At 37.1% G+C, this 23,345-nt stretch overlaps 1 protein-coding gene across 7 annotated transcripts in view; it reads left to right on the top strand.

Annotated features, from left to right (window-relative positions):
• akap13a (A-kinase anchoring protein 13a) overlaps positions 1-19,543 on the top strand; it is a 121,418-nt gene extending 101,875 nt beyond the window's left edge. For all 7 annotated transcript variants that reach the window (XM_088993093.1, XM_088993094.1, XM_088993091.1 and 4 more), the window contains 13 exons: positions 164-412; positions 487-563; positions 3,283-3,464; positions 4,799-4,881; positions 4,963-5,151; positions 8,396-8,554; positions 11,758-11,831; positions 12,088-12,132; positions 12,370-12,420; positions 13,850-14,122; positions 15,262-15,441; positions 16,797-17,091; positions 18,554-19,543. In XM_088993093.1, coding sequence (XP_088849219.1) covers positions 164-412; positions 487-563; positions 3,283-3,464; positions 4,799-4,881; positions 4,963-5,151; positions 8,396-8,554; positions 11,758-11,831; positions 12,088-12,132; positions 12,370-12,420; positions 13,850-14,122; positions 15,262-15,441; positions 16,797-17,091; positions 18,554-18,606 — 1,910 coding nt within the window. In that variant the 3' untranslated portion in view covers positions 18,607-19,543. The remainder of the gene's footprint in view (positions 1-163; positions 413-486; positions 564-3,282; positions 3,465-4,798; positions 4,882-4,962; positions 5,152-8,395; positions 8,555-11,757; positions 11,832-12,087; positions 12,133-12,369; positions 12,421-13,849; positions 14,123-15,261; positions 15,442-16,796; positions 17,092-18,553) is intronic.
• Positions 19,544-23,345: the final 3,802 nt, after the last annotated feature.

Here is a 23,345-nt window from a genome sequence, read left to right as displayed (position 1 = left end):
AAGGTAAAATTGTCATAAATTTAACGTTCGTAAACCGAAAAGTTCGTAAACCACGGGGTTCGTAAACGAGGTATCACTGTATGTATTTTTACCACTGTTTCTCAAATACCCCCTCACAGGAAGCCATTCTATAGATTTTCACTGACTCTTTATCCGTGAGCAGAAGGCGACAGCGACTACGACGAGCTATCCGGGGCGCTACGCCTGGTCAAAGAAACGATCGCTGGCGTGGACGGCCGCGTGAACGAGCACGACAAGCGGCGGCGCCTTAAGGATTTTCACAGCCGTACCGACTCCAAGTCCATCATGATGATGAAGAGTGGACAGATCTTCGCTCGCGAGGACCTTCTGCGGCGCCGCCTGGTCCACGACGGTGCGCTGCAACTCAAGAGCAGCCAGGGACGTCTCAAAGGTAATGACATTTTCCTAACAACAGGGGAAACAAAAATTATGATCCAGCCTAACTACAAGTACTCCATCATTTAGATGTCCATGCGCTGCTCCTATCCGATGTCCTGGTCTTCCTCCAGGAGAAGGACCAGAAATATGTCTTCGCCATGCTGGTAGGTCTGCTCAAAAAAAGCACACCACACTTTGTGTAAGCGTCCTAAATAAACACAAAAAAAACACACACAACAGTTAATTCGAACTATTAACAGTGTCTGAAACTCATGACAAAAAGTTAGCGGACATCAGGGCAGACAACTCTGAAAAGTTGCCTGCCCAGCCATAAAGTTGCCTGCCCCATTTTGCGTTGCGTCGTATGCTACAAGCCACGTGAACGCCTCTTTCCACAATGCTTTTAATAATAATAATAATAATAATAATAATAATAATAATAATGACAATGATAATGATAATGATAATACTTAATGATAATTTTTAAGCGCCTTTCAAAACTCTAGGACACTACAGTCACGGGATAATGTAAGTTTACCTTTTGTAGCGGCACAAATTTTGTTCGCTTCTTTTGAATCTTCTGTGGCTGAGGTTCTATGCATCTACAGTGAGACCTCAGCTTACGAACACCTTATCTTACGAACTTTTCGTCTTACGAACGTCAAATTTATGAAAATTAAACCTTGAAATACGCACTACTTTTCGTGATACACACCCACCACGCCTGGCAGAGTGCTCTTCGGATCTGGCGGAGTGAATAAAAAAAGGATGGTGGCAATGGTGGAAATGAAGAATGTTACTCTCAGGGAAGTGACACACAGCGTGAGAGATGTGTCAGGCTGAGATTCACATGACAGCCGCGGTGTGCACATGTGACGCCACAAACGCACACCTCGTTCGTGTTTCTCACTGATCTTCTCCTCGACGGTGATTTTATTTTTTGTGTCTTCTCCGGCTGAACACGAGCCTGTGGTGGGTTTTTCTTTCGGTCCCAGAATGGTAAAATTATCTGCAAAAAGCTCCTCGGAGGCGATCAACGTGTGAATTCAGAGAGAGGGGGCGTGGAAAGTAGCGCCGGCTGGAGCGCTGTTCGGTCGTGTGCTTCCGCCGAAGATCCGAAGAGCACCAACCGTGGTGGGTGTGTATTGCGAAAAGTAGTGCGTATTTCAAGGTTTAATTTTCATAAATTTGACGTTCTTAAGACGAAAAGTTCGTAAGATAAGGTGTTGTAGATGCATAGACTATATATATTATAGATATATATATATTATATTTGGAAAACCCTTTTCTTTCATTGATAGTGTGCCTTATAGTCTGATGCGCCTTATATAGGGAAAAATTTTGAAAATACACCATTCATTTGGGTTGCACCTTATACTCCGGTGCCCCTTATACACCGGAAAATGGCACATGCATTTTTTTTTCCATTTTGAAAAATTACCAAAATAATGCCATGTATCACATGGCTGTGATTTTCTTTTTCCACCTTAGCACACATAAACACGCACACACACACACACACACACACACACACCCGTGCACACTGAAAAAGCGAGAAGAGAAGAGAATGTTAGCGGCCTCCGGCAAAGAAACCACACTCATCATCGCGAAATTGCCCGGCCATTTCAGAGCGCAGGCCTTTAAAAAGACAAATCACATGTTTGTAGATTGAAGTGCAGCCTTGGGCAAAAAAAAAAACAGAGTAATGACGCGCTGATGATTGACGTGATGGAAGGACCGCAAGAATGCATCTTTTTTTTTTACGGTCAGAGGCGGTCCTTTAGTGGCGTCACGTACGGACTCGTCACCAACTCAAAAACAAGACTTCCTGAATATTCAGCATGAGACTTAAAACGTAAAATATAGCTATATGCGGTGGAATCTTTGTAAAATACGTTCAGCAGAAGTCATTTGAAGTCATTTTACAAATTATGGACACAACTTGTCCGGAGGTGTCGGTTGTCCTTTAACTCATTCACTGCCATAAATTCCGGAATTGAAATTATGACATAGAGCGCCATTCCCTAATGTTCTTTCTTTCATTATTTTCAAGCTTAGGTGCCGATAAAGCGTGTTTTTTTTCCACAAGGAGGCAGCATTACCCTTGTTTCCATGTTAGCGCTTTGTTCCAGCTTCACCTGTTGTTAAAGCGCTATTTAAACCAATATGTATGTATTGCATTCTATTTGTGATTGTATTTTATTTATTGTAGTACCTATGCTTGTCTGTGACTGTAAAGTGTCCTTGAGAGCTTTGAAAAGCGCTTAAAATATGTGTTATTATTATTATTATTATTATTATTATTATTATTATTATTATTTATTACTTTAGACAGTTGCCCTCATTTCAACCTCAAATATCTCCAGACCCATATAATTTAGGAATTAACTATTTTTTTTTCTGATGAAAGAAGAGAGTCTAAGGTTTCTTACGCTGCATTGAATGTTTATGTAGTTTTAAAACTTGATATTTTGTGGGTCCTGGAATTTGACTGAACATGACTAAAACCCTGGCAATGGAGTGGACACATTTTTGCACATCTGGCAGTGATTGAAGTCATGTGTTTTTTTTGTTTGTATCAATAAACATTTTTACTGCCCTTGATGTGAACATTAACAATTTTCTATTGTTCTGCATCTGTTTTTATTCCCTTTTTCTATCATTTGATGCTTCCTGTCATTAATTTTTTCCTTTCCCTCACTGACCGCCTCACCAACTCATTTCCTGCCCACTCCATCATCATCATCATCATCATCATCATCATCATCATCATCATCATCATCATCATCATCATCATCATCATCGTCGTCACCATCCCTTTCTCCTGTCATGTGTCTTCTTCCTCCCACCCACTGTCTAATCTAACCTCTTTCACCCCGGTAGGACCAGCGCTCGACTGTCATCTCGCTGCAGAAGCTGATCGTGCGCGAGGTAGCCAACGAGGAGCGCGGACTTTTTCTCATTACGGCAGGCATCGAGAAGCCGGAGATGATGGAGGTGCTGGCCAGCTCCAAGGAGGAACGAAACGCCTGGATGCAACTAATACAGGACGCCATGCAGTCCATGTGAGTACCAACAGATTAAAATGACGGCCCACCGTCGATTCACATCCCTTGGCCCAAGAGTTAGCTTGAATTCTGTTAAACTACAAATTGACGGAATAAAAAGAGTCATTGGGCGTGCTGTCGGAAGGTTCCTTATTAAATACGACAAATAGTGTACAGTAATCAATAAATACCGCAGGTCACAAATAATCAACACATCCAATTTGTATGTTTCATCCATGGAAAATATTCCCCAGATATGCACGAAAACATATTTTTTTATTTCATTTTTGCCTGTCTTACAATGTGAAAAACCCTAATAAAACACAGGACGCTGCCAAAATCCTGTCTACACAGGAAAACAGTACAATAACCGGTGCCAAGAAAGTAGTGTAGGGAGTTGCAACATTAGATTGAGGAAATAATGAAATACAATGATACCTTGGCTTACGAACTTAATTGGTTCCCAGGCAGAGTGTGTAAGGCGAAAAGTGTGTATCCCAAAAATCAATTTCTCATAGGAAACCATTAAAATGAGAATAATCCGTTCCCAGGTCCCCATAAAACATAATTTTCTACTTTGTAATTTTCTAAGCCTTCACAAAATATACCTTATTTTATGTATAATAAATGTTCTACGGTATTATAATTAAAGAAATAAACTGTACTGTACCATAAAGTCATTTTATTTACCTTTGTGATGGTCATTCTTCTTTCACCATCTTGAGGAATGATCCCTTGTAGGTGCTATCTCTGCGATAATTTGACCTAGTTCCTCATCAATTGTGTTCTGTTTAGCTGGGTTGATAGCTTTTTGCATCAAGTGTAGAGATGGCTTGTGCGGGTTATTTGTGGAGCCTGATTGATGGGATATTTTAACCTTGCAGTCTACACTCTGCCTTTCAACTATCAAAGTTAAAACGAGTCCAAATTTCACTTTTTTCAATCCATTTTCTTCACTCGCTCTCTGTCGCCTACCTGCCTCTTTAATGCTGTGTTCTTGACCAATCACGTGGCTTTAACCGAAGACTGGGGTTGGGGAATAAAGGACAAAAACAGTCGGCTGCCATTTTGTTGTTAGAAGAAGAACGGGCTCATTCGCGAACGACACATCACTCATTGAGGCAACACCGTGTACAAGAAAAGTTCGTATGCCAAAGTAAAGGTCATAAGCCAAGGTAAAAAATTCATAAATGTAACGTTCGTAAACCGAAAAGTTTGTTAGCCAAGGCGTTCATAAACCGAGATATCACTGTACAATTAGCAAAACAACTCAACGGGGAAAAGAGATAATTTTCATGGTTGAATAAAATAAACGCAGTCAAAATTAAACATATCGCTGTGATGCCGCACAGGGAAAGAGACGAGGACGAGGGCATCCCCAGCGAAACCGAAGATGACAAGCGACAACTGGAGATCAAAGCTAAAGAAATGAGAGGTGAGCAAATGACTTCCTGAATATCCTCCGGATACTTCTTTAGCATCCGTTGTCGTTTAACTCTCAATCCCTCATTTCTAGATCTGCTCAAGCAGAAGGATTGTGAGATTATGTCCCTACTGGAGGAGAAAGTACGGCTCTTCCGCGGCATGTGTGAGGGCTCTAGTCCAGTTGAGGAGGCCTGCCGACAGACCGGACCCTTCTTCAGGTCTCCTGTCGGACCGGATCCCCCCATGGGGGCTTGTATCATGAAAGACGCCCTGCAGGAAGGTAAGCGGCGGTGAGCTTCAAAGGTTTGTGCTTCATAAGGATGGCGGAGATGTTTGTTATTGCTTCTAGGCCCCGCTGCTTCTCTTCTAAATGCAAATTATTCGCACACTCCCATTGTCTTTACGGATCCAGCTGCAGCGAAGTCTCTGTTTGTTTGTTTGTTTTTTTTCTGACAACACAATTCGACAACTTGTGCGCTAAAGTGACTTTTAATGTCTTTTACGTTGCGCAATTTAAAGGACAACTGACGCCTCCGGACAAGTTGTGTCCATAATTTGTAAAATCACGTCAAATGACTTTTACTGAGCGTATTTGACAAAGATTCCAGTGCATATAGAGATACTTTACGTTTTAAGACTGGCGCTGAATATTCAGGAAGTCTTGTTTTTGAGTTGGTGACGATTCCTGACGTGGCGTCACATGAGGAATGCCCCTGATCAATAAAAGCGACACACAATGCATTTTGGGTACTTTGTTTGGTCTGAAAACTTTCTGTTGATCAGTGTTGATGGCGAAATTAGAAGGAAAACACATAAATAACACGATGGTGAAACGTTGTGTGTTGCACTATTTGATACTAGTTGACACAAATTCCCAGCAGACAAATCGGCCCATTTCCGACGGAGGTTGGGCGCCATCTTGTGCATTTTCTGGGACGGACGCTACATTGGAGTCCTGACGACTCGAATTGATACGGAAGGACTTCTTTAATCGATTGCAAACATTTATGCTTTCCTCTTCAGAACTACAGTAAAGTCTCGTTATATCGATAGTACTGCTTATTACGATACTATTTCTATGAACGCAAGGAGAAAATTTACATGGCGCAGGATTGGATATATCGATAGTCCGGTTATATCGATATTTTTTTCCGACTCCCGAGAATATCGATATAACGAGACTTTACTGTATATATATATATATATATATATATATATATATATATATATATATATATATATATATATATATATATATATATATATAAATATATATATATATATATATATATATATATATATATATATATATATATATATATATATACTACTATTTACTGTATTTGAACATTCATACCTGGATGAGTAACAAGAAAGTATCTTCTCCGAATCTGAAGCCATTGTTTTGATTTTAGAGCAAGGCCAGACGTCCTGGCGTGACGTCACGAACAAGGGGGGGGGCGGGACCTTCTGAAACTCGCTAATTCCGAGGTTGAAGTCATTTTGGAACACTTTAAGTCATTTTTATTGGTGTTTTGCATTTGACTAAAAATATCATACTGCGTTTTTTGGGTGTTTTAGATGCTATAAAACGTTTTTCTGATGTCAGTTAGGAAACAAAAAAAATGGTGTCAGTTGTCCTTTAATGTATATGTATGTGGCCAAATTGTTCTTTAGCAGAGTAGGGAGGCGATGCAAATTATGTAATTTATCTGATCAAATGGAAAAAAAACAGTTAGCGTGCTTGGATGAAATGAGGCGGAAGCGGTTGACAAAGAAAAGAAGCACAATACAAAACGAAGGAAGACATCATCAATAGGCCTTGAATTAATGTTTTTTTTTAAGTCGACTAATAATGTTCATTACCGCTAATGGCTACATGCTAAAAAACAAAAGACAACAAACGGAGGAGGACACGTCTCTTCTATTTAGTACTCGGACCATAAAAGGATTTTTTTTAATTGAGAAAAGTGGAGCTTGATGAGTTTATTCAGGTTACGTCTATAGTGCAAGGTGGCGCTTGTCATAATAACATAAAAGCGGCGAGAAAAGGCGTTGCATAATTTATATGATAGTGTATCACGCCACGGCGCTCAAGTGTACTTAACTTTGCGTGAGCAAACATACCATGGAATTTTCCTTTTCGTTTTTTTTTTTATTTTACCGTATTTTCCGGTGTATAAGGAGCACCCAAAAGCCTTTTTTTTTTTTTTTTTTAAAGATGATCCTGCGCCTTATACGCATGTGCGCCTTATATGTGAAGTAATATTGAGCCACTGCACGTCTCACAATGAAAGTCAGCAACCAACGACTCCATTTTCCCCGGTAGAGGAAGTCGAGTGTAACCTTGGGCCTCTACTGTAGTGCCTTATAATGCCGTGTGCCTTATATTGGAATTCCAGTGACAATGACAAAAACCCTGGCACTGGAGTGGACACATTTTTGCACATCTGGCAGTAAATGAGTTTAAAATGATTATATTATTTTATATTGTATTGTATTATATTAGATTCTTTTATTTTATGTTATATTAGATGATATTTTTTTTCCCCGTATATTGTCATAAAGGTGTGCTGTTTTTCTAATTTTTTAATTTAATTCAGTGTGGAATTGGACTGGCGTATGACATTATACATTCATGTATATTTGTTTAAAAAAATTGAGAATTGTCAGAATCTTATTTCATCTTTGCATGTCAGCATGTCACACACACACACACACATTCCTGTTTCGATGGTTTTGTGAGATCCGGATAAGTCCAGATAAGGAGTGTGGACCTCCGTTGCTAATAAGTTTAGAGACGAACTAGTGTTACATTTGAACACTAAATGTCACCCCATTTCCCACTTTAACTTCTTTAAAAACAAATAAATAAAAAGTGGACTTGAAACTGAAATAACAGCAGGAGTGAGGTTTCTGAATGGGTACATTCAAAGTCCTCACCCTGTTGTGAATTTGGTTAAAATATTATTTTATTTTTTGTGGTATGAACTTTTTCCTCTCATTAACCACGCACGCACGCACACATAAACACACACAGTGAGTAAAAAGTGTGTGTATCCAAGTGAAATTAAAATGCACACCAAAAAATCATTTTGGGTGAATTTGTGAGGACCTCTTTGAAACTTTAATAGATGCATATATAGACCCGCTAGAAGCCTTTAGAATGAAAAACTTGTGATGACCGGCCAAAAGGTCCTCACTTGTCAAAAATGTCCTCACTACGTAGGGTATAAAATGTTAGTGGTCCTCACAATACTATTCATACAAACACACACACACACACACACAGGTGAAGTCTCGTCAATGTATTTGAATGTAAAGTACGTGGAACAGGTGGTTGCTTGGCAACTGCCTTTGTAACCCTGTTAGCCGGATGATTCGTTTACTGACCCTGCATTGATTTTTTTTTTCTGTGTGTGTGTGTGTGTGTGTGTGTGTGTGTGTGTGCGTGTGTGTGTGTGTGTGTGTGCGTGTGTGCGTGTGTGCGTGTGTGTGTGTGTGTGTGTGTGTGTGTGAAACAGTGGAGACACTGCAGACACTGGTGAACAGTAGCCTGGGCGGAGCGATGGCTGCTGTCCCAGATGGCGTAGGCGGAGGAGGCGCACCCGGCTCGGGGTGCCTGCCCCGACGGGCCGAGACCTTTGGCGGCTTTGACAGCCATCAGATGCACCTCAGTAAGACTAAGTGTGGAACGGGAACCAATGAAGTGGTTTTTGATTGATGTATTGATCGAAGGTTCAATGCCATAACTCCTTTGAACTCAGTCACTGCCATTCACAAATTTATTTGGGAATTGAAAATACAGTGATACCTCGGTTTACGAACCACTTGGCTTACGAATGTTACATTTATAAGAATTTTACTTTGTCATATGAATTTTACCTTGGCATACAAACATGTTTCGTACACGGAACTGCCTCAATGAGTGATGTGTCGTTCGCGAACGAGCCCGTTCAACAACAACAAAATGGCAGCCGACTGTTTTTGTCCTCTATTCCCCGCCCCAGTCTTCAGTTAAAGCCACTGCAAGGTTAAAATATGCCATGAAACAACCCGCACAAGCGATCTGTATACTTGATGCAAAAAGCTATCAAGCCAGCTAAACAGAATACAATTGATGAGGAACTAGATAAAATTATCGCAGAGAAAGCACCTACAAGGGATCATTCCTCAAGATGGTGAAAGAAGAAGGCTACGTTCCTCATCAAGTGTTTAATGCTGATGAAACCACTCCACTCCATTCCATCAAGCCATCAACGACCATCACAAAGGTAAATAAAACGAGCTTATTATACAGTGCAGTTTATTTCTTTAATTATAATACCATAGCACATTTATTACACATAAAATAAGGTATATTTTGTGTAGTTTTAAGGCTTAGAAAATTAGAAAGTAGAAAATTATGTTTTATGGCGACCTGGGAACGGATTATTCTCATTTTAATGGTTTCCTATGGGAAATTAATTTTTGGGATACACACTTTTCGCCTCACACACTCTGTCTGGGGACCAATTAAGTTCGTAAGCCAAGGTATCATTGTATGACGTAGAGCGCCATTCCCGAATTTGTTCGCGTTTTGTTTTTTTTTTTGTTTGTTTGGCTGCCGATAAAGCATGATAAAATATTTCACTTTTTTCCCATGTTAGCACTTTGTTCCAGCTTCAACTGTTGTTAAAGCGCTATATAAACCAATATATATGTATTAGCATTGTATTTTGGACAACCACCCTCATTTCAAGTTTATATAACTCCAGATCCATATAATTTAGGAATTAACTTTTTTTTCTGATGAAAGAAGAGAAACTAAGGTTTCTAACGCTGTATTGAATGTGTAATGTAGTCCTAAAACTCAATAGTCTGTGGATCCTGGAATTCGAGTGACAATGACAAAAACCCTGGCACTGGTGTGGACACATTTTTGCACGTTTAGCAGTTAAAGGAGGCGATGTTTTTTTATATATACTTTCATGAGATGTGTATTATTATTTAATAGCTTTTTCAAGCTATTGAAGTTGCTCAAAAGAGACCAAAAAGATTACACAGCAGGATTCCTGAGTCCTACTTGATACGTGAACAAACGTTACTGTGATTGGATGGCTCTTATCCTTGGATTAAATCTGTAACAATAACAATGAAAAACAGCCTTTTCTCCGATTGGATGTAAGCTTGGTGGCCGAGCGAGCGTTCATCGCCGATGTTGTAGTCAGCTCTTACTCTCATTGTGAAGCTGAATTCATTTCGTATTATTGTTCGCCCACAAAGAGGAAACGTGAGATGGTTTCCAAAGTTGTTGACAGGCTTCGTCTTAATCTATTAATGTGTTACGGGGGGGAAAAAAAAGGAATCCTAAAAGCCGCTGTGAAGTACAGTGATACCTCAGCTTACGAACTTAATTGGTTCCCAGAAAGTGTGTGTAAGGTGCAAAGTTTGTCTGACAAACATTTATTTCCCATAAGAAATCATTAAAAATGAGAATAATCTGTTCCGATGTCCCCATAAAGCATATTCTTCTATTAAATAAGCCTTAAAACTACACAAAATATAGCTTATTTTATGTATAATAAATGTGCTATTGGATTGTAGTTAAAGAAATAACCGGTACCGTATAATAAAGTTATTTTATTTGCCTTTGTGATAGGCGTTGATGTACTTGCATCTCGATATCCGAATGAAGTTGCTGTGCTTTCTCGGCGATAATACCCTCACTCACACTGTCCCCTGCTAGCTGCTTTTCGTTAATCCAAATCAGCAGAATTTTTTAATCTGCACTGTATAATAAAGTCATTTTATTTGCCTTTGTGATAGGCGATGATGTACTTGCATCTTGATATCCGAGTGATGTTGCCGTGCTTTCTCGGCGATAATACCCTCACTCACACTGTCCCCTGCTAGCTGCACAGACAAGAATGGGTACTATCATAAATAAAATACAATCACAAATAGAATACAATAAATATAAAACAATCATAAATGGAAACAAGAGAGAAAATTAAAGCCATTGGTTCCTCGGTTTCTATACGCCGAAATCAATCATTTGGTGTGTGTCGACCACCAAGCGAACAGCTACTTGTCTAATAAGTAATCTATCCACATCACAATCACAATTACATTACAAAAGCTTCCTTTTCTCCCTTTTTATAAATACCCTAATCAGTCCACCATGACCCCCCACTGTCACCTTAATTGGTCATATTGTTCATAATAGCCACCGAAATAAAAAGACACGTCTGTGTAAGCTCTCAGTCGTACAGAAGTGATCCATCGATGAAAAGGTTCCTTCGGCCGTCATCTGTACAAATTTGAAGGTGTCCGACGTTTCGCTTCTCATCCAAGAGGCTTCGTCAGCGAACGAAAGTTTTTTTACTGGTAGTTTCGGCCCTTGATATAATCCTACTATCCAGACTCTGCTATGATTGGTCCCTGCTCTCCGGTTTGGGGGAGCAGAGGACTACTCCCTGCGGCTACACTGATTACTTCTATTGTCCTGACTGAGTATGAGGTCTACGACTGGCCTGATTGCCCCATTTGCCCTGGTATCGCCTCATCATCATAACTAAGCCTATGTTGCCTAAGAAGTCTGTTGTACGAACGATCCAAATTGAAATTCACCCTACCATGGCGATTTAGTGAAGGATTTTGCTGTTTTATGAAAATAGCTTCTTTTACTCTCCATTCAAAGCATCTATTTTCTTTCGCAAAGATTTTAACCTGTCAAAAGAGTGGTTGCTAGCTTTTAGCTGCATATCTACTAACGATTGAGGCCCACTAGTATTATCCCTGCGATGTTTATAAAGTATTTTTTGGAAAATTTAAAATAAGATGAATAAACTTTTAGCTCTTATCGATTAGCCGCGAGATGGACGCTGATGTATCTTGTCTGTAGATGGAGACAAAGACGAGAGCGATGATGCCACCAGAGATCTGCGAAGGACCGAGTCAGACAGTGTCTTGAAGAAGGTACGAAAAGCTCACCGTGGATCTGCCAAATTGTCCCTTTTTTTAACGATACAAATAATAGAACCTCTTTTTTTAAACTATAGAAATTATTTCAAGTCATATTATCCAAAAGAATAAAGTATACAATATGTTCATTTTTGGCTCTCTGGGATTATTTTGAATTGTTTTAATTTTACCGTGTGGGTTGATCGATGACCTTTTTGACGCATAACGACCCCACTAATTTTTAGCCCTTGCGTTTGTGTATGTCGACCAGGGAGGAAACGCAAACCTGCTGCAGCTTCTCAAGAGGAACAGCGAGGTAAAGAAGCCACTTCCCGTCGCTAACCTGATTAGCAGAATCGCAGTTGACATGGAAACCGGGCCAAATTGGTGGTTTTTTTTTTTTTTTTTAGCCTCTGTGTCACTTGTTGTCGTTTGGACCCGATGCTATTTATTGTCCTATGAATGAATATGTATTGCTCATCTCTCGTAAAGTATTTTTTGTGTGTTTGTCAAATGTGCTCATTGTATTGTATTGTATTGTATTTCCCAACAGCAGGTGCTCCACAGTGTCTCCAATCTGCATTTCCTGCTCAGCACGCTGCAGGTATGGCATCCTCAGAATAAGTGCCTGATAGTTTGGAAATGCAAATGCATTTACATCAGATGACCCCAAATCATGTCTTCATTTATTCATTCATTCATTTATTCATTCGTTCGTTCATTCATTTTTGTATTTGTTTATTCGCATGCTCATCTATTTATTTATTTATTTATTTATTCATCTATTTATTACATACATTTATTTATTCATCATGTATTTATTTGTTTATTTTTATGTGTGTATTTATTTATGTGTTTATCTATTTGTTACATTATTTCTTGTGTATCTTTAATTGTTGATTTATTGGATTATGTATTTATTTTATTTGTTTGTTTATTATTTTTTTCTATTTGTGTATTTATTTGTGTGCTTATTTCTATTTATTTCTACATTTTGTTATTTATGTATCTGTCTAATTTATGTGTTCATTCATTCATTTATCTATTTAATCATTTGTTTTTTTTTTATGTGTTTATTTATTTGTTTATGATTTTATTTGTTTGTGTATCTATTTATTTGTTTATTTATTGGAGTATGTATTTATTTTATGTGTTCATTTGTTTTCTTTTGGTGTATTCATTTATGTCTTCATTCATGTATTTATGTCTTCATGTGTTTATTTATTTATCTGTTTAATGTATGTGTTCATTTGTTCATTTATCTATTTATTCATTTGTTTATTTTGATTTGTATTTATTTGTTTGTGTGTTTGTTAAATTATTTGTTTGTGTATCTATTTATTTGTTTATTTATCGGATCATGTATTTATTTTATTTGTTTGTTTATTTCTTTTTCTTGTTATTCCTATTTGTGTGCTTATGTATGTATTTATTTCTTCATTTGTTTATTTATCTGTTTTATTCATGTGTTCATTTGTTCATTTATCTATGTATTCATTTATTTATTTTTAATTGTTCTTTTGTGTGCTTATTTATCTATTAGGTTATTTATCTATTGAGTATTGATTTATTGTATTTCTTTTTTTTGTTTATTTCTATTTGTGTATTTATTTGTGTGCTTATGTATGTATTTATTTCTTCATTTGTTTATTTATTTATCTGTTTTATTTATGTGTTCATTCGTTCATTTATCTATGTATTAATTTATTTATTTTTAATTGTTCTTTTGTGTGCTTATTTATCTATTGAGTATTGATTTATTGTATTTCTTTTTTTTTTGTTTATTTCTATTTGTGTATTTATTTGTGTGCTTATTTACTTATTTTTTTTATTCATGTGTTTATTTATTAGTCTGTTTTATTTATTTGTTCATTCCTTCATGTGTTTATTTATTGATTTTTTTTGTGTATTTGTTTATTTATTATTTATCTAATTATGTTTCTATTTATTTCATTAAGTTTATTTATTTGAGAGTGTAGTTGAGTATTTATTTGTTGATTTTGTTTTATTTATTTATAATTGATTGAAAATAGGCAGTGGTGGTGCAGCAGGACAGTTTCATTGAAGACCAAAGGCAGTCACTGAGCGAGCGCTCACCGTCGGCGTGCTCGTCGTCGCGGTCGTCTTCACGGCCCAGCTCGCTGATCGAACAGGAGAAGCAGCGCAGCCTGGAAAAGCAACGGCAGGAGTTGGCGTCGCTACATAGGCAACAGGCAGCGCACGCCGAGGAGCGGCGCCGACGCGAAAAGGAGTGGGAGCTCAGGGAGCGTCTACTTGGCGACAAGGAGACGTTGTTGAACACTCAGGTATGGTCCTGAAAAAACTGGAATTTGGGGGAAAAAAAGCAGTGAAATATTGAATTTATGGCTAAATTAACTCATTCACTTCCATTCCCGAAGTGTGATATTGAGCGCCATTCCCGGATTTGTTCTGGTTTGGGTTTTTCTTAATAATAATAATAATAATAATAATACATTTCATTTATGAGCGCCTTTCAAAAATCTCAAGGTCATTTTACAGTCACAGGATAAGTTTTTTTTTTTTGTGTGTGGGTGTGCAGCGGCAGCCACACGCGCCAGCGTTCACTCAACCTGGAAAAACTCAAATAGATAGAAAGTTAGCTAGCTGGCTAATAGATGACTAATTGATAGCTAACGAGATAGATGGCAAATAGATAGCTAGTTAGCAAATATAGATCAAATAGATATGTAGCAAGGTAGCCAGCTAGATAGTGAGATTAGCTAGCCAATAAATAACTAATAAAAATGCGAATAGCTAGCGAATAGATAATAATAATAATAATAATAATAATAATAATAATAATAATAATAATAATAAAATACATTTCATTTCTAAGCGCCTTTCAAAACTCTCAAGGTCACTTTACAGTCACAGTTATTTTTTTTTTTTTCTGTGGGCGAGCAGCGGCAGCCACAAGCGTTCACTCAACCTGGAAAAACTCAAATAGATAGAAAGTTAGCTAGCTGGCTAATGGATAACTAATTGATAGATAGTTAATAGATAGCAAATAGATAGCTAGTTAGGTAGCCACCTAGATAACTAGTGAGCAAATATATATCAAATAGATATGTAGCAAGGTAGCCAGCTAGATAGCTTGCTAGATAGTGAGATTAGCTAGCCAATAAATAACTAATAAAAATGCTAATAGCTAGCGAATAGATAATAATAATAATAATAATATTTCTAAGCGCCTCTCAAAACTGGTCACTTTACAGTCATAGTTATTTTTTTTTCTGTGGGTGAGCAGCGGCTGCCACACGCGCCAGCATTCACTCCACCCCGAGGTAGATGCAGGCTAGCTAGCTAGTTAATAGATAGCTAATAGCTAGCGAATATATAGCTATTAGCCAGCGAATAGATAGCAAAAGTTACACATGCAAAACCCGCCTGTGTCTTGGTGATAAATAAGCGATCGTCACCGTAGGAGGAGGATCTGTCCAAGCAACAGCGGACGTTGGAGGACGAAAGGCGAGAGCTGGCGAATCGGAAGGACGACTACCAGAAGGACCTGGAGAGGCTGAGAGACGCCCAGAGGAAACTGGACAAGGACAGGGAGGCCCTGCAGAGGCAGCTCGACAAGATGGACGAGCTACGGCGGGCCGAGGTGAACAACAACAACAACAACAACAACATAAAGTCACTTTGAACAGGCGGCGGTTGACCTACGCCGCCGGCCGCAACGTTCCATGATGGAAATTGCGGCTGAATGAATTAATTGCATTGACGATATAATGCGATTTGGTCATTGCATTATATCGTCAATGCAATACCTCGGTTTACGAACCCCTTGGCGTACGAACTTTTCGCTTTACGAACGTTACATTTTTACCTTGGCATATGAACTTTTTTTGTACACGGAGCTGCCTCAATGAGTGATGTGTCGTTCGCGAACGAGCCTGTTCTTCTAACCACAAAATGGCAGCCGACTGTTTTTGTCCTCTATTCCCCGCTCCCAGTGGTCGGTTAAAGCCACTTGATTGGTCAAGAACGCAGCAATGAGGGGGGGGGTGGGGTTTACAGATAGAGAGAGAGAGTGAAGCCGTTCTCCAAAAAGAAAATGGCTGCCGACTTTTTTTGTCCTCTATTCCCTGCCCCGGGACTTTCTGAAAATGCCCAATTCGCAGCTCAATTTTTTGCAGATTTTGGACACTTTAAGTCACAGGTGTCAAAGTCAAGGCCCGCGGGCCAAATCCGGCCCACCACATCATTTTTTTCCGCCCGCGAAAGCAAATCAAACTTGTTAAATTCCATGATGATTGCTAAAATCTGAGCCAAAATTTCATATTTTTGGATGTCAACCACAATAAAAGTCATTATTCTTGACTTCAGATTTGAAAACGAGTTATTCATTAATTTGCTGTGTGCTCTATATGTAATATTTGAAGGGATTTCAACATTCTAATGGCTTCCCCAAATTCATAACGGCCCTCGAGAGGAAACCATAACTACAACATGGCCCGCGGCAAAAAATGACTTTGACACCCCTGCTTTAAGTCATTTTTCTTGGTGTTTTGCATTTGAATAAAAATATTTTGGGTATTTTAGATGCTATAAAACGTTTTTCTGATGTCAGTTAAGAAACAAAAAAAGTGACGTCGGTTGTCCTTTAAGGCTTACAAAATTAAAAAGTAGAAAAGTATGTTTTATGGGGACCTGGGAACGGATTATTCTCATTTTAATGGTTTCCTATGGGAAATTATTTTTTGGGATACACACTTTTCGCCTTACACACTCTGTCCGGGAACCAATTAAGTTTGTAAGCCAATGTATCACTGTATGTACTCTGCCATGCACAAGGAACATGCCGTTCTTCTTACTGTTCATGAAGTGCCCGATGTAAATCAACAGAATGCCATAAATGAATCCAGGGAGTTCAGGAAAAAAAAATGACGACACCCAAAGTCATGCTCACTTCACGTGGCTGCTCAGAATAAATAAACTTGCCCGATTGACTTTCAGCGGACTCCCTCCACCGCCTCGGAAGAGTCCCAGTTGGCGGGCAGCTGTCAATCTCTAGATGCGGACCCCGTCGACATATCCTCCTCATCTTCTTCGTCGTCGTCGTCGCAACGCTGCAAGGCCAAAACGCGCAGTCTTAACCCTTTCACGTCGTCTTCATCTTCGGCGGCGGCGAGCGTATTGAAGGCCGGCGAAGCTAGCACGCAGCTGTCCAAGAGTCTGTTGCAGCTGGCTAAGCATCGCGGCAAGGAAGGCAAAGACAAACGTAAGAAGAAGGTGAAAGGACAGACCGCAGGTACGCATTGTGCTATTTTTTTTTTTTTAACCTTGCGCATTTGAATGCAACGTGAATTCTTTTGTGTCGCATTATTTTAGTTTTAAGTGTAGTTTCAGTTTGAACAAAGTGTACTCGACCACAACACTCCAACCTCCGGGTTGACATTGGGAATGGAAAAACTATTTGCGTAATAAATAATATAGAAAAACTTAGCCTGTGACTGTAAAGTGTCCTTGAAAGTTTTGAAAGGCGCTTAGAAATGAAATGTATTATTATTTTCATAATACAATAGCATCCATACAAAACTTTAAAAAATATCTATCGAGCTATCGAGGTTGCTAGATAGCTAGAGCTTGAGCTATCTAGTGAGCTAGTTAGCTCGCGAGATGGCTAGTTAGCTATATCTATCTTTATCTAGCTTGCTTGCTAGTTAGCTATATATCTATCTATATTTCTTTATCTAGCTTGCTAGCTAGTTTGCTATATATCAATATTACAAGTGGGGAAAATTCTGATATCTATCTATCTATCTATCTATCTATCTATCTATCTATCTATCTATCTATCTATCTATCTATCTATCTATCTATCTATCTGTCTGCACACTAGCTAGCTAGTTAGCAAGTTAGCTATCTATGTATCTATAAGGGGGTAAAAAGTCTTATAGCTAGTTAGCTATCTAGCTAGCAAGCTAGTTATCGATTGATCTGTCTGTCTATCTGTCTGTCTATCTATATGTCTCTATGTATATTATAAGAGGGTAAAAATGCTGATAAAAGTGTAAAAATATTACAAATATCAATAAATAAACGAATGTCTGTCTGTCTGTCTATCTGTCTCTATAAGTGGGTAAGAATGCTAATCAAAGGGGGAAAATAATACAAACATCAATAAAATAACTTCAATAAAAAAGAAATGAATGAATGAATGAATGAATGAATGAATGAATGAATGAATGAGCAAACGAACGAATAAATTCAAGTAAACTTGTGTAGTACCAATCGTTTGCAGGTAAAAGACAGGAGCTGCTCTAAAGGCATTGTATTGTATTTGGCCTTTCGGAAAGGATAGCTATTAGCTGGCTAGCTGGTGAGCTGTTGGCTATCTGGCTATCTATTAGCTATTTATTATCTATCCATTAGCTAGCATGCTAGCTATTAGCTGGCTGGCTGTAAGCTCTCTAGCTGGCGAGCTGTTGGCTATCTGGCTATCTATTAGCTATTTAGTAGCTATCCATTAGCTCGCTGGCTACCTATTAGCTGTCTAGCTGGCTGGAAGCTGTCGAGCTGGCTAGCTGTTGGCTATCTATTCACTATTTACCTGCTATCCATTAGCTAGCTAGCTAGCTATTAGCTGTCTAGCTGACTGGCTGTAAACTCTCGAGCTAGCTAGCTGTTGGCTAGCTGTTATTATAATTATAAATAATTTCTAATGTTCCCATCTGTGACACCTTAGTGATATTTTCTCATATCAATTCCAGACTCCCAGCACCTTTCCGAGGCTCCTCTGGATGGGGAGATCTTCTTCTGCTGACTCTCATCTTGCTCTCTCGTCATCCTCGCTCCACCACAACACTTTCTAGCTCACCTGGAAGTAAACAACCACAAAATGGCCGCCGATGATTTTTGACCATCTTGTTTTTTTTTTTTTTTTTTCTCCTATCTCACAAACATGCTTTTTGGCTAGAGTGTTGATTGGCTGGCACATAGAAAACACACACACACACACACACACACAGAAAATCGTAGCAGCGCATCCAAATGGCACTGGGCAAACAGACGGGAATGTCAACAAGCTCCATATGGCGCCACAGCTCGAGATGAAAAAGAAATTTCACTTTAAAAAGGCCACGACTGGAAGCGGGTAAGGAAACATTTCCAAATAAAATCAAACGTACCGCGTTTAACAAATAACTCACAAGTTGTCAGTCATTAGCTTTCATCAAATTAGATCAGTTCTTGTCTTTTTTTTTTTTTTTGTAACAAGCTAAAAAGTAAGAGAGATTAGGATCATTTTCAACGTTATCGTCATTGCCGTTAAGCACTTTGTTCGCCCCTTTGTCATTTTTATTTTATTTGATTTTATTTTTACGAGGGGTTCACACTCGAGGCGGTTAAACCACGACCATCTCAGTTAGTTTTGAAATGACGACGGCTTTCAAATTCAATCACCAAATTCGGAAGTACTTTGTTTTCTTGATGTACGAATGTAGCCGCAGTCTCGCGAGATGTTGTGATAAGCGAGTATTTTGACAATTACAAAAAAAAAAAAAAAATACACATTCTGATCAATATCTAAAAAATAATCACATTATTCGAGATACATTTTGCTAGCTAGGTCGCTAGATAGTTAGATAGCTAGAGCTAGAGCTATCTAGTGAGCTAGTTAGCTCGCGAGATAGTTAGCTATATCTATCTATCTTTCTTTTTTTCTTTTGCTAGCTATCTAGCTAGCTAGCAAAAGAAAGAAAAAAAGAAAGATAGATATAGCTAACTAACTATCTCGCTAGCTAGCTCGCAAGATAGTTAGCTATATCTATCTATATATCTTATTTTTTTTCTTTTGCTATCTATCTATCTAGCTAGCAAAAGAAAGTAAAAAAAGATAGATAGATATAGCTAACTAACTACCTTGCGAGCTGGCTAGCTCGCAAAATAGTTAGTTAGCTATATCTATCTATCTATCTTTATTTTTTTCTTTTGCTATCTATCTATCTATCTATCTATCTATCTATCTATCTATCTATCTATCTATCTATCTATCTATCTATCTAGCTAGCTAGCAAAAGAAAGAAAAAAAGAAAGATAGATAGATATAGCTAACTAACTATCTCGCGAGCTAGCTAGCTCACTAGATAGCTCTAGCTATCTAACTATGTATAATATTATTAATTAGCTATCTATCTAGCTTGCTAACTAGCTCTCTATCCATATAGCTATCTATCTCTCTCTCTCTATCTAGCTTTATCTTTGCAAAAAGTCTGTCCGGCCAAATTTTGTGATTATTATTTTTTTTCGTAAAATTAAAAAAAAAAAGGAATTGCTTGTTGACCTGAATAACAACTCTTGAGCGACTTCCTATTTGTTTTATTCTTCTTAATTGTTGTCCAGTGAGAGACACACACAAAGCCAAATGTCTTTTTTTTTTTTTTTTTCAGAGCAAAATATGAAAAAGAAATTACCAGATTTATTTGCAATCAGCGCTGTTGAACGTATGAAGATTAATTATTGGAAAGTTTTTTGGGGGTTTATGTTGAATGTATGATGAAATGCACATATCGACAATTGTGATTTTTTTTTATATGATTTTTTTTCGCTATTCCCCCAAAGAATTAAATACCAAAATAATACAATAAAAAAAAATTGTAAAATAATAATCACTAATACATTATTATTATTATTATTATTATTATTATTATTATTATTACAATCAAAAATAATAGTAAAATAACAATAATTAATACATTATTATTATTATTGTTATTATTATTATTGTTATTATTATTATTATTATTTATAATAATATAATATAATGATGATAATAATAATGATAATAATCACAATCTTAATCATACCCTTAGTAATCATAATAATCATAATGATCATAATAATTGTAGTAATCATAATAATCATAATGATCATAATAATCGTAGTAATCATCATAATCAGAATAATTGGCTACAAGACCATTATTATTATTATTATTATTAGTAGTAGTAGTAGCATTTATTTTGAATTTAATTATTTTGAAAGGCGCCTATAAATGAAATTTATTATTATTATCATCATCATTATTATGATAATTATTGTTATAATAATAATATTAATTATTATTATTATTATTATTCCAAAGTTCCGTATTTGCAAATCTTAAATATGTTTGTGCTACGAGTATATAATAATAATAGTAATAATTTTAATAATAATAATAATATATTATTATTATTATTTTAATTATTATTAATAGTAATAATATTTTTTATTATTTTTCTTATTATTAACAATAATAATAGTAATGTATTGTTATTATTATTATTATTATTATTCCAAAGCTGTGTAGTTTCAAATCTTACTTACATTTCTGCTATGAGTATATAATAATAATAATAATAATAATAATAATAATACAAATTATTATTATTATTATAAAGCTCTGTATTTGCAAATCTTAAATATGTTTGTGCTACGAGTATGTAATAATAATAATAATAATAATAATAATAATATAATACAATTCCACATGAGTTCCACAAAAACAGACCTGCATTGCTCTGGGAGGAGAAATAAATACATACATAAATAAAATAAAGTAAAAATCACAGCATTTGGTGACACATTGAACGATAACCCCCAACACATTTGTAATTGTATTTCAGTGTCATTTTATTTCCGTTGATTTATTAACCACCTGCAGGACAGGTAAAAACAAACAGGAAGTTGGGAGTGCGTCTTGGCCACTATTTTTCTCCGATATATACGGAACGCTTCAGAAACACCAACTGCCGAATATGACACGTTTCTGTTTGTAACCAAAGGATTTCAACATCCTGGGGAAGTTACAATAAGCAGTGAGCACTGGCTTTATTGTGGCGGGACGACTAATTCTTTTACACTTCCTGTAAAGGACAATCAGTTAGGACACCCATAGATTTTTTGGGGTGCACTAAAAGATGGGAGAGCTCACTTGTTTCAGTCTATGTGAAGTTTAAAAAAATGTAAATATGATTTCTGTGTAAAATAATCAAATGTAAAAAAAAAAAGTTGCTTTTGTGAATTATTACAGTATTTTTTAAGGATGTTTTATTTATGTTTTATGGTTCCCCTTTTGGGGACGGTAAACAATGTTCAATGATGTCTATAATAAAAATTAAAAAAAATATTCAAGACCATTTTGATTGATCCATTGTTTGAAATTTTAGATTGATTCAATTTTGTTTAACTCATTTATTTATTCTGGAATTTGTTTTTTTCTTTTTTGGGTGTCGATAAAGCTCCCAGCCATGGCATCCGGTAGTGTTTTTTCACTTCCACAAGGGGACACCATTTCCTTTTTTTTCCCATATTAGTGCTTTGTTACAGATTCAGCTGTTGTTAAAGCCCTAAATAAACCAATATGTATGTATTGGATTTACCTTTATTAGTCTCGCAGTGGAGAAATTTACATTTCACAGCAGCAAAGTTATGAGAGGAAAGGAAAGAAAGAAGTAGAAAAAAAAGACAGGAGCTGCTGAAAAGGCATCGTATTGTATTTTGAAAGGATAGTTATTAGCTGTCAAGCTGGCTGGGTGTTAGCTAGCTAGCTGTTGGCTATCTGGCCATCTATTAGCTATTAGCTATCCATTAGCTGGCCTGTTAGCTATTAACTGTCTAGCTGTTGGCTATCTGGCTATCTATTAACTACTTATTAGCTAGCTAGCTAGCTTTTATCTGTCTATCTGAGCTCTTCCTGTGCAGGAGTTTCAAGTCCTAAATTATACAGTCCAGTTTGGATTGGATTGGATTGGATTGGATTTGCCTTTAATAGTCTTGCAGTGGAGAAATTTACATTTCACAGCAGCAAAGTTATGAAAGAAATGAAAGTTTATTTCTTTAATTATAATACCATATCACATTTATTAAAATATGGTATATCTGTGTAGTTTTAAGGCTTAGAAAATTAGAAAATTATGTTTTATGGGGACATGGGAATGGATTATTCTCATTTTAATGGTTTCCTATGGGATATTACTTTTTGGGATACACACTTTTCGCCTTACACACTCTGGGAACCAATTTAGTTCGTAAGCCAAGGTATCAGTGTACTAAAAAAAAAAACAAAGCAGTTGTGCCATATTGTACACTACTTCTACTTAATTGATGATTTTCATCGCTCTTCAAAAACGAAAGCCGGATGTCGGCGAGGAAGTGTTCGTGAAATGTTTCTATTGCCTGTGATTAGCAGCTGCATGTGATAGCTGACGTTTGTGTTAAGTGGAGGAACATGGCACTGCGACGAGTCCGGAACAGATGGACACTGCCATGATGGATGTCATCCAATCAGCTTTGAAGAGATGAATGAACATTGGACTTCGTCAAAGTGAATACACCCGCGCATCGTAGTAAGTACCACAGGAGAACAGCAATCCCTCAAGAGTAGTTCCTTCAGAAAAATGAGGACTATTTTTGGTTTGCCTGGTGCAAACAATGATCCGAGCCATCTGTACACTTGATGCAAAAAGCTTTCAAGCCAGCTTTAAACAGAACACAATTGATGAGGAACAAGGTAAAATGATC

Source organism: Hippocampus bargibanti, linkage group LG03, assembly GCF_051943395.1.
Source record: "Hippocampus bargibanti isolate YZ-2025 linkage group LG03, ASM5194339v1, whole genome shotgun sequence".
Classification (NCBI taxonomy): Eukaryota; Metazoa; Chordata; class Actinopteri; order Syngnathiformes; family Syngnathidae; genus Hippocampus; species Hippocampus bargibanti.
This window is presented reverse-complemented; position numbering and strand designations above follow the sequence as displayed.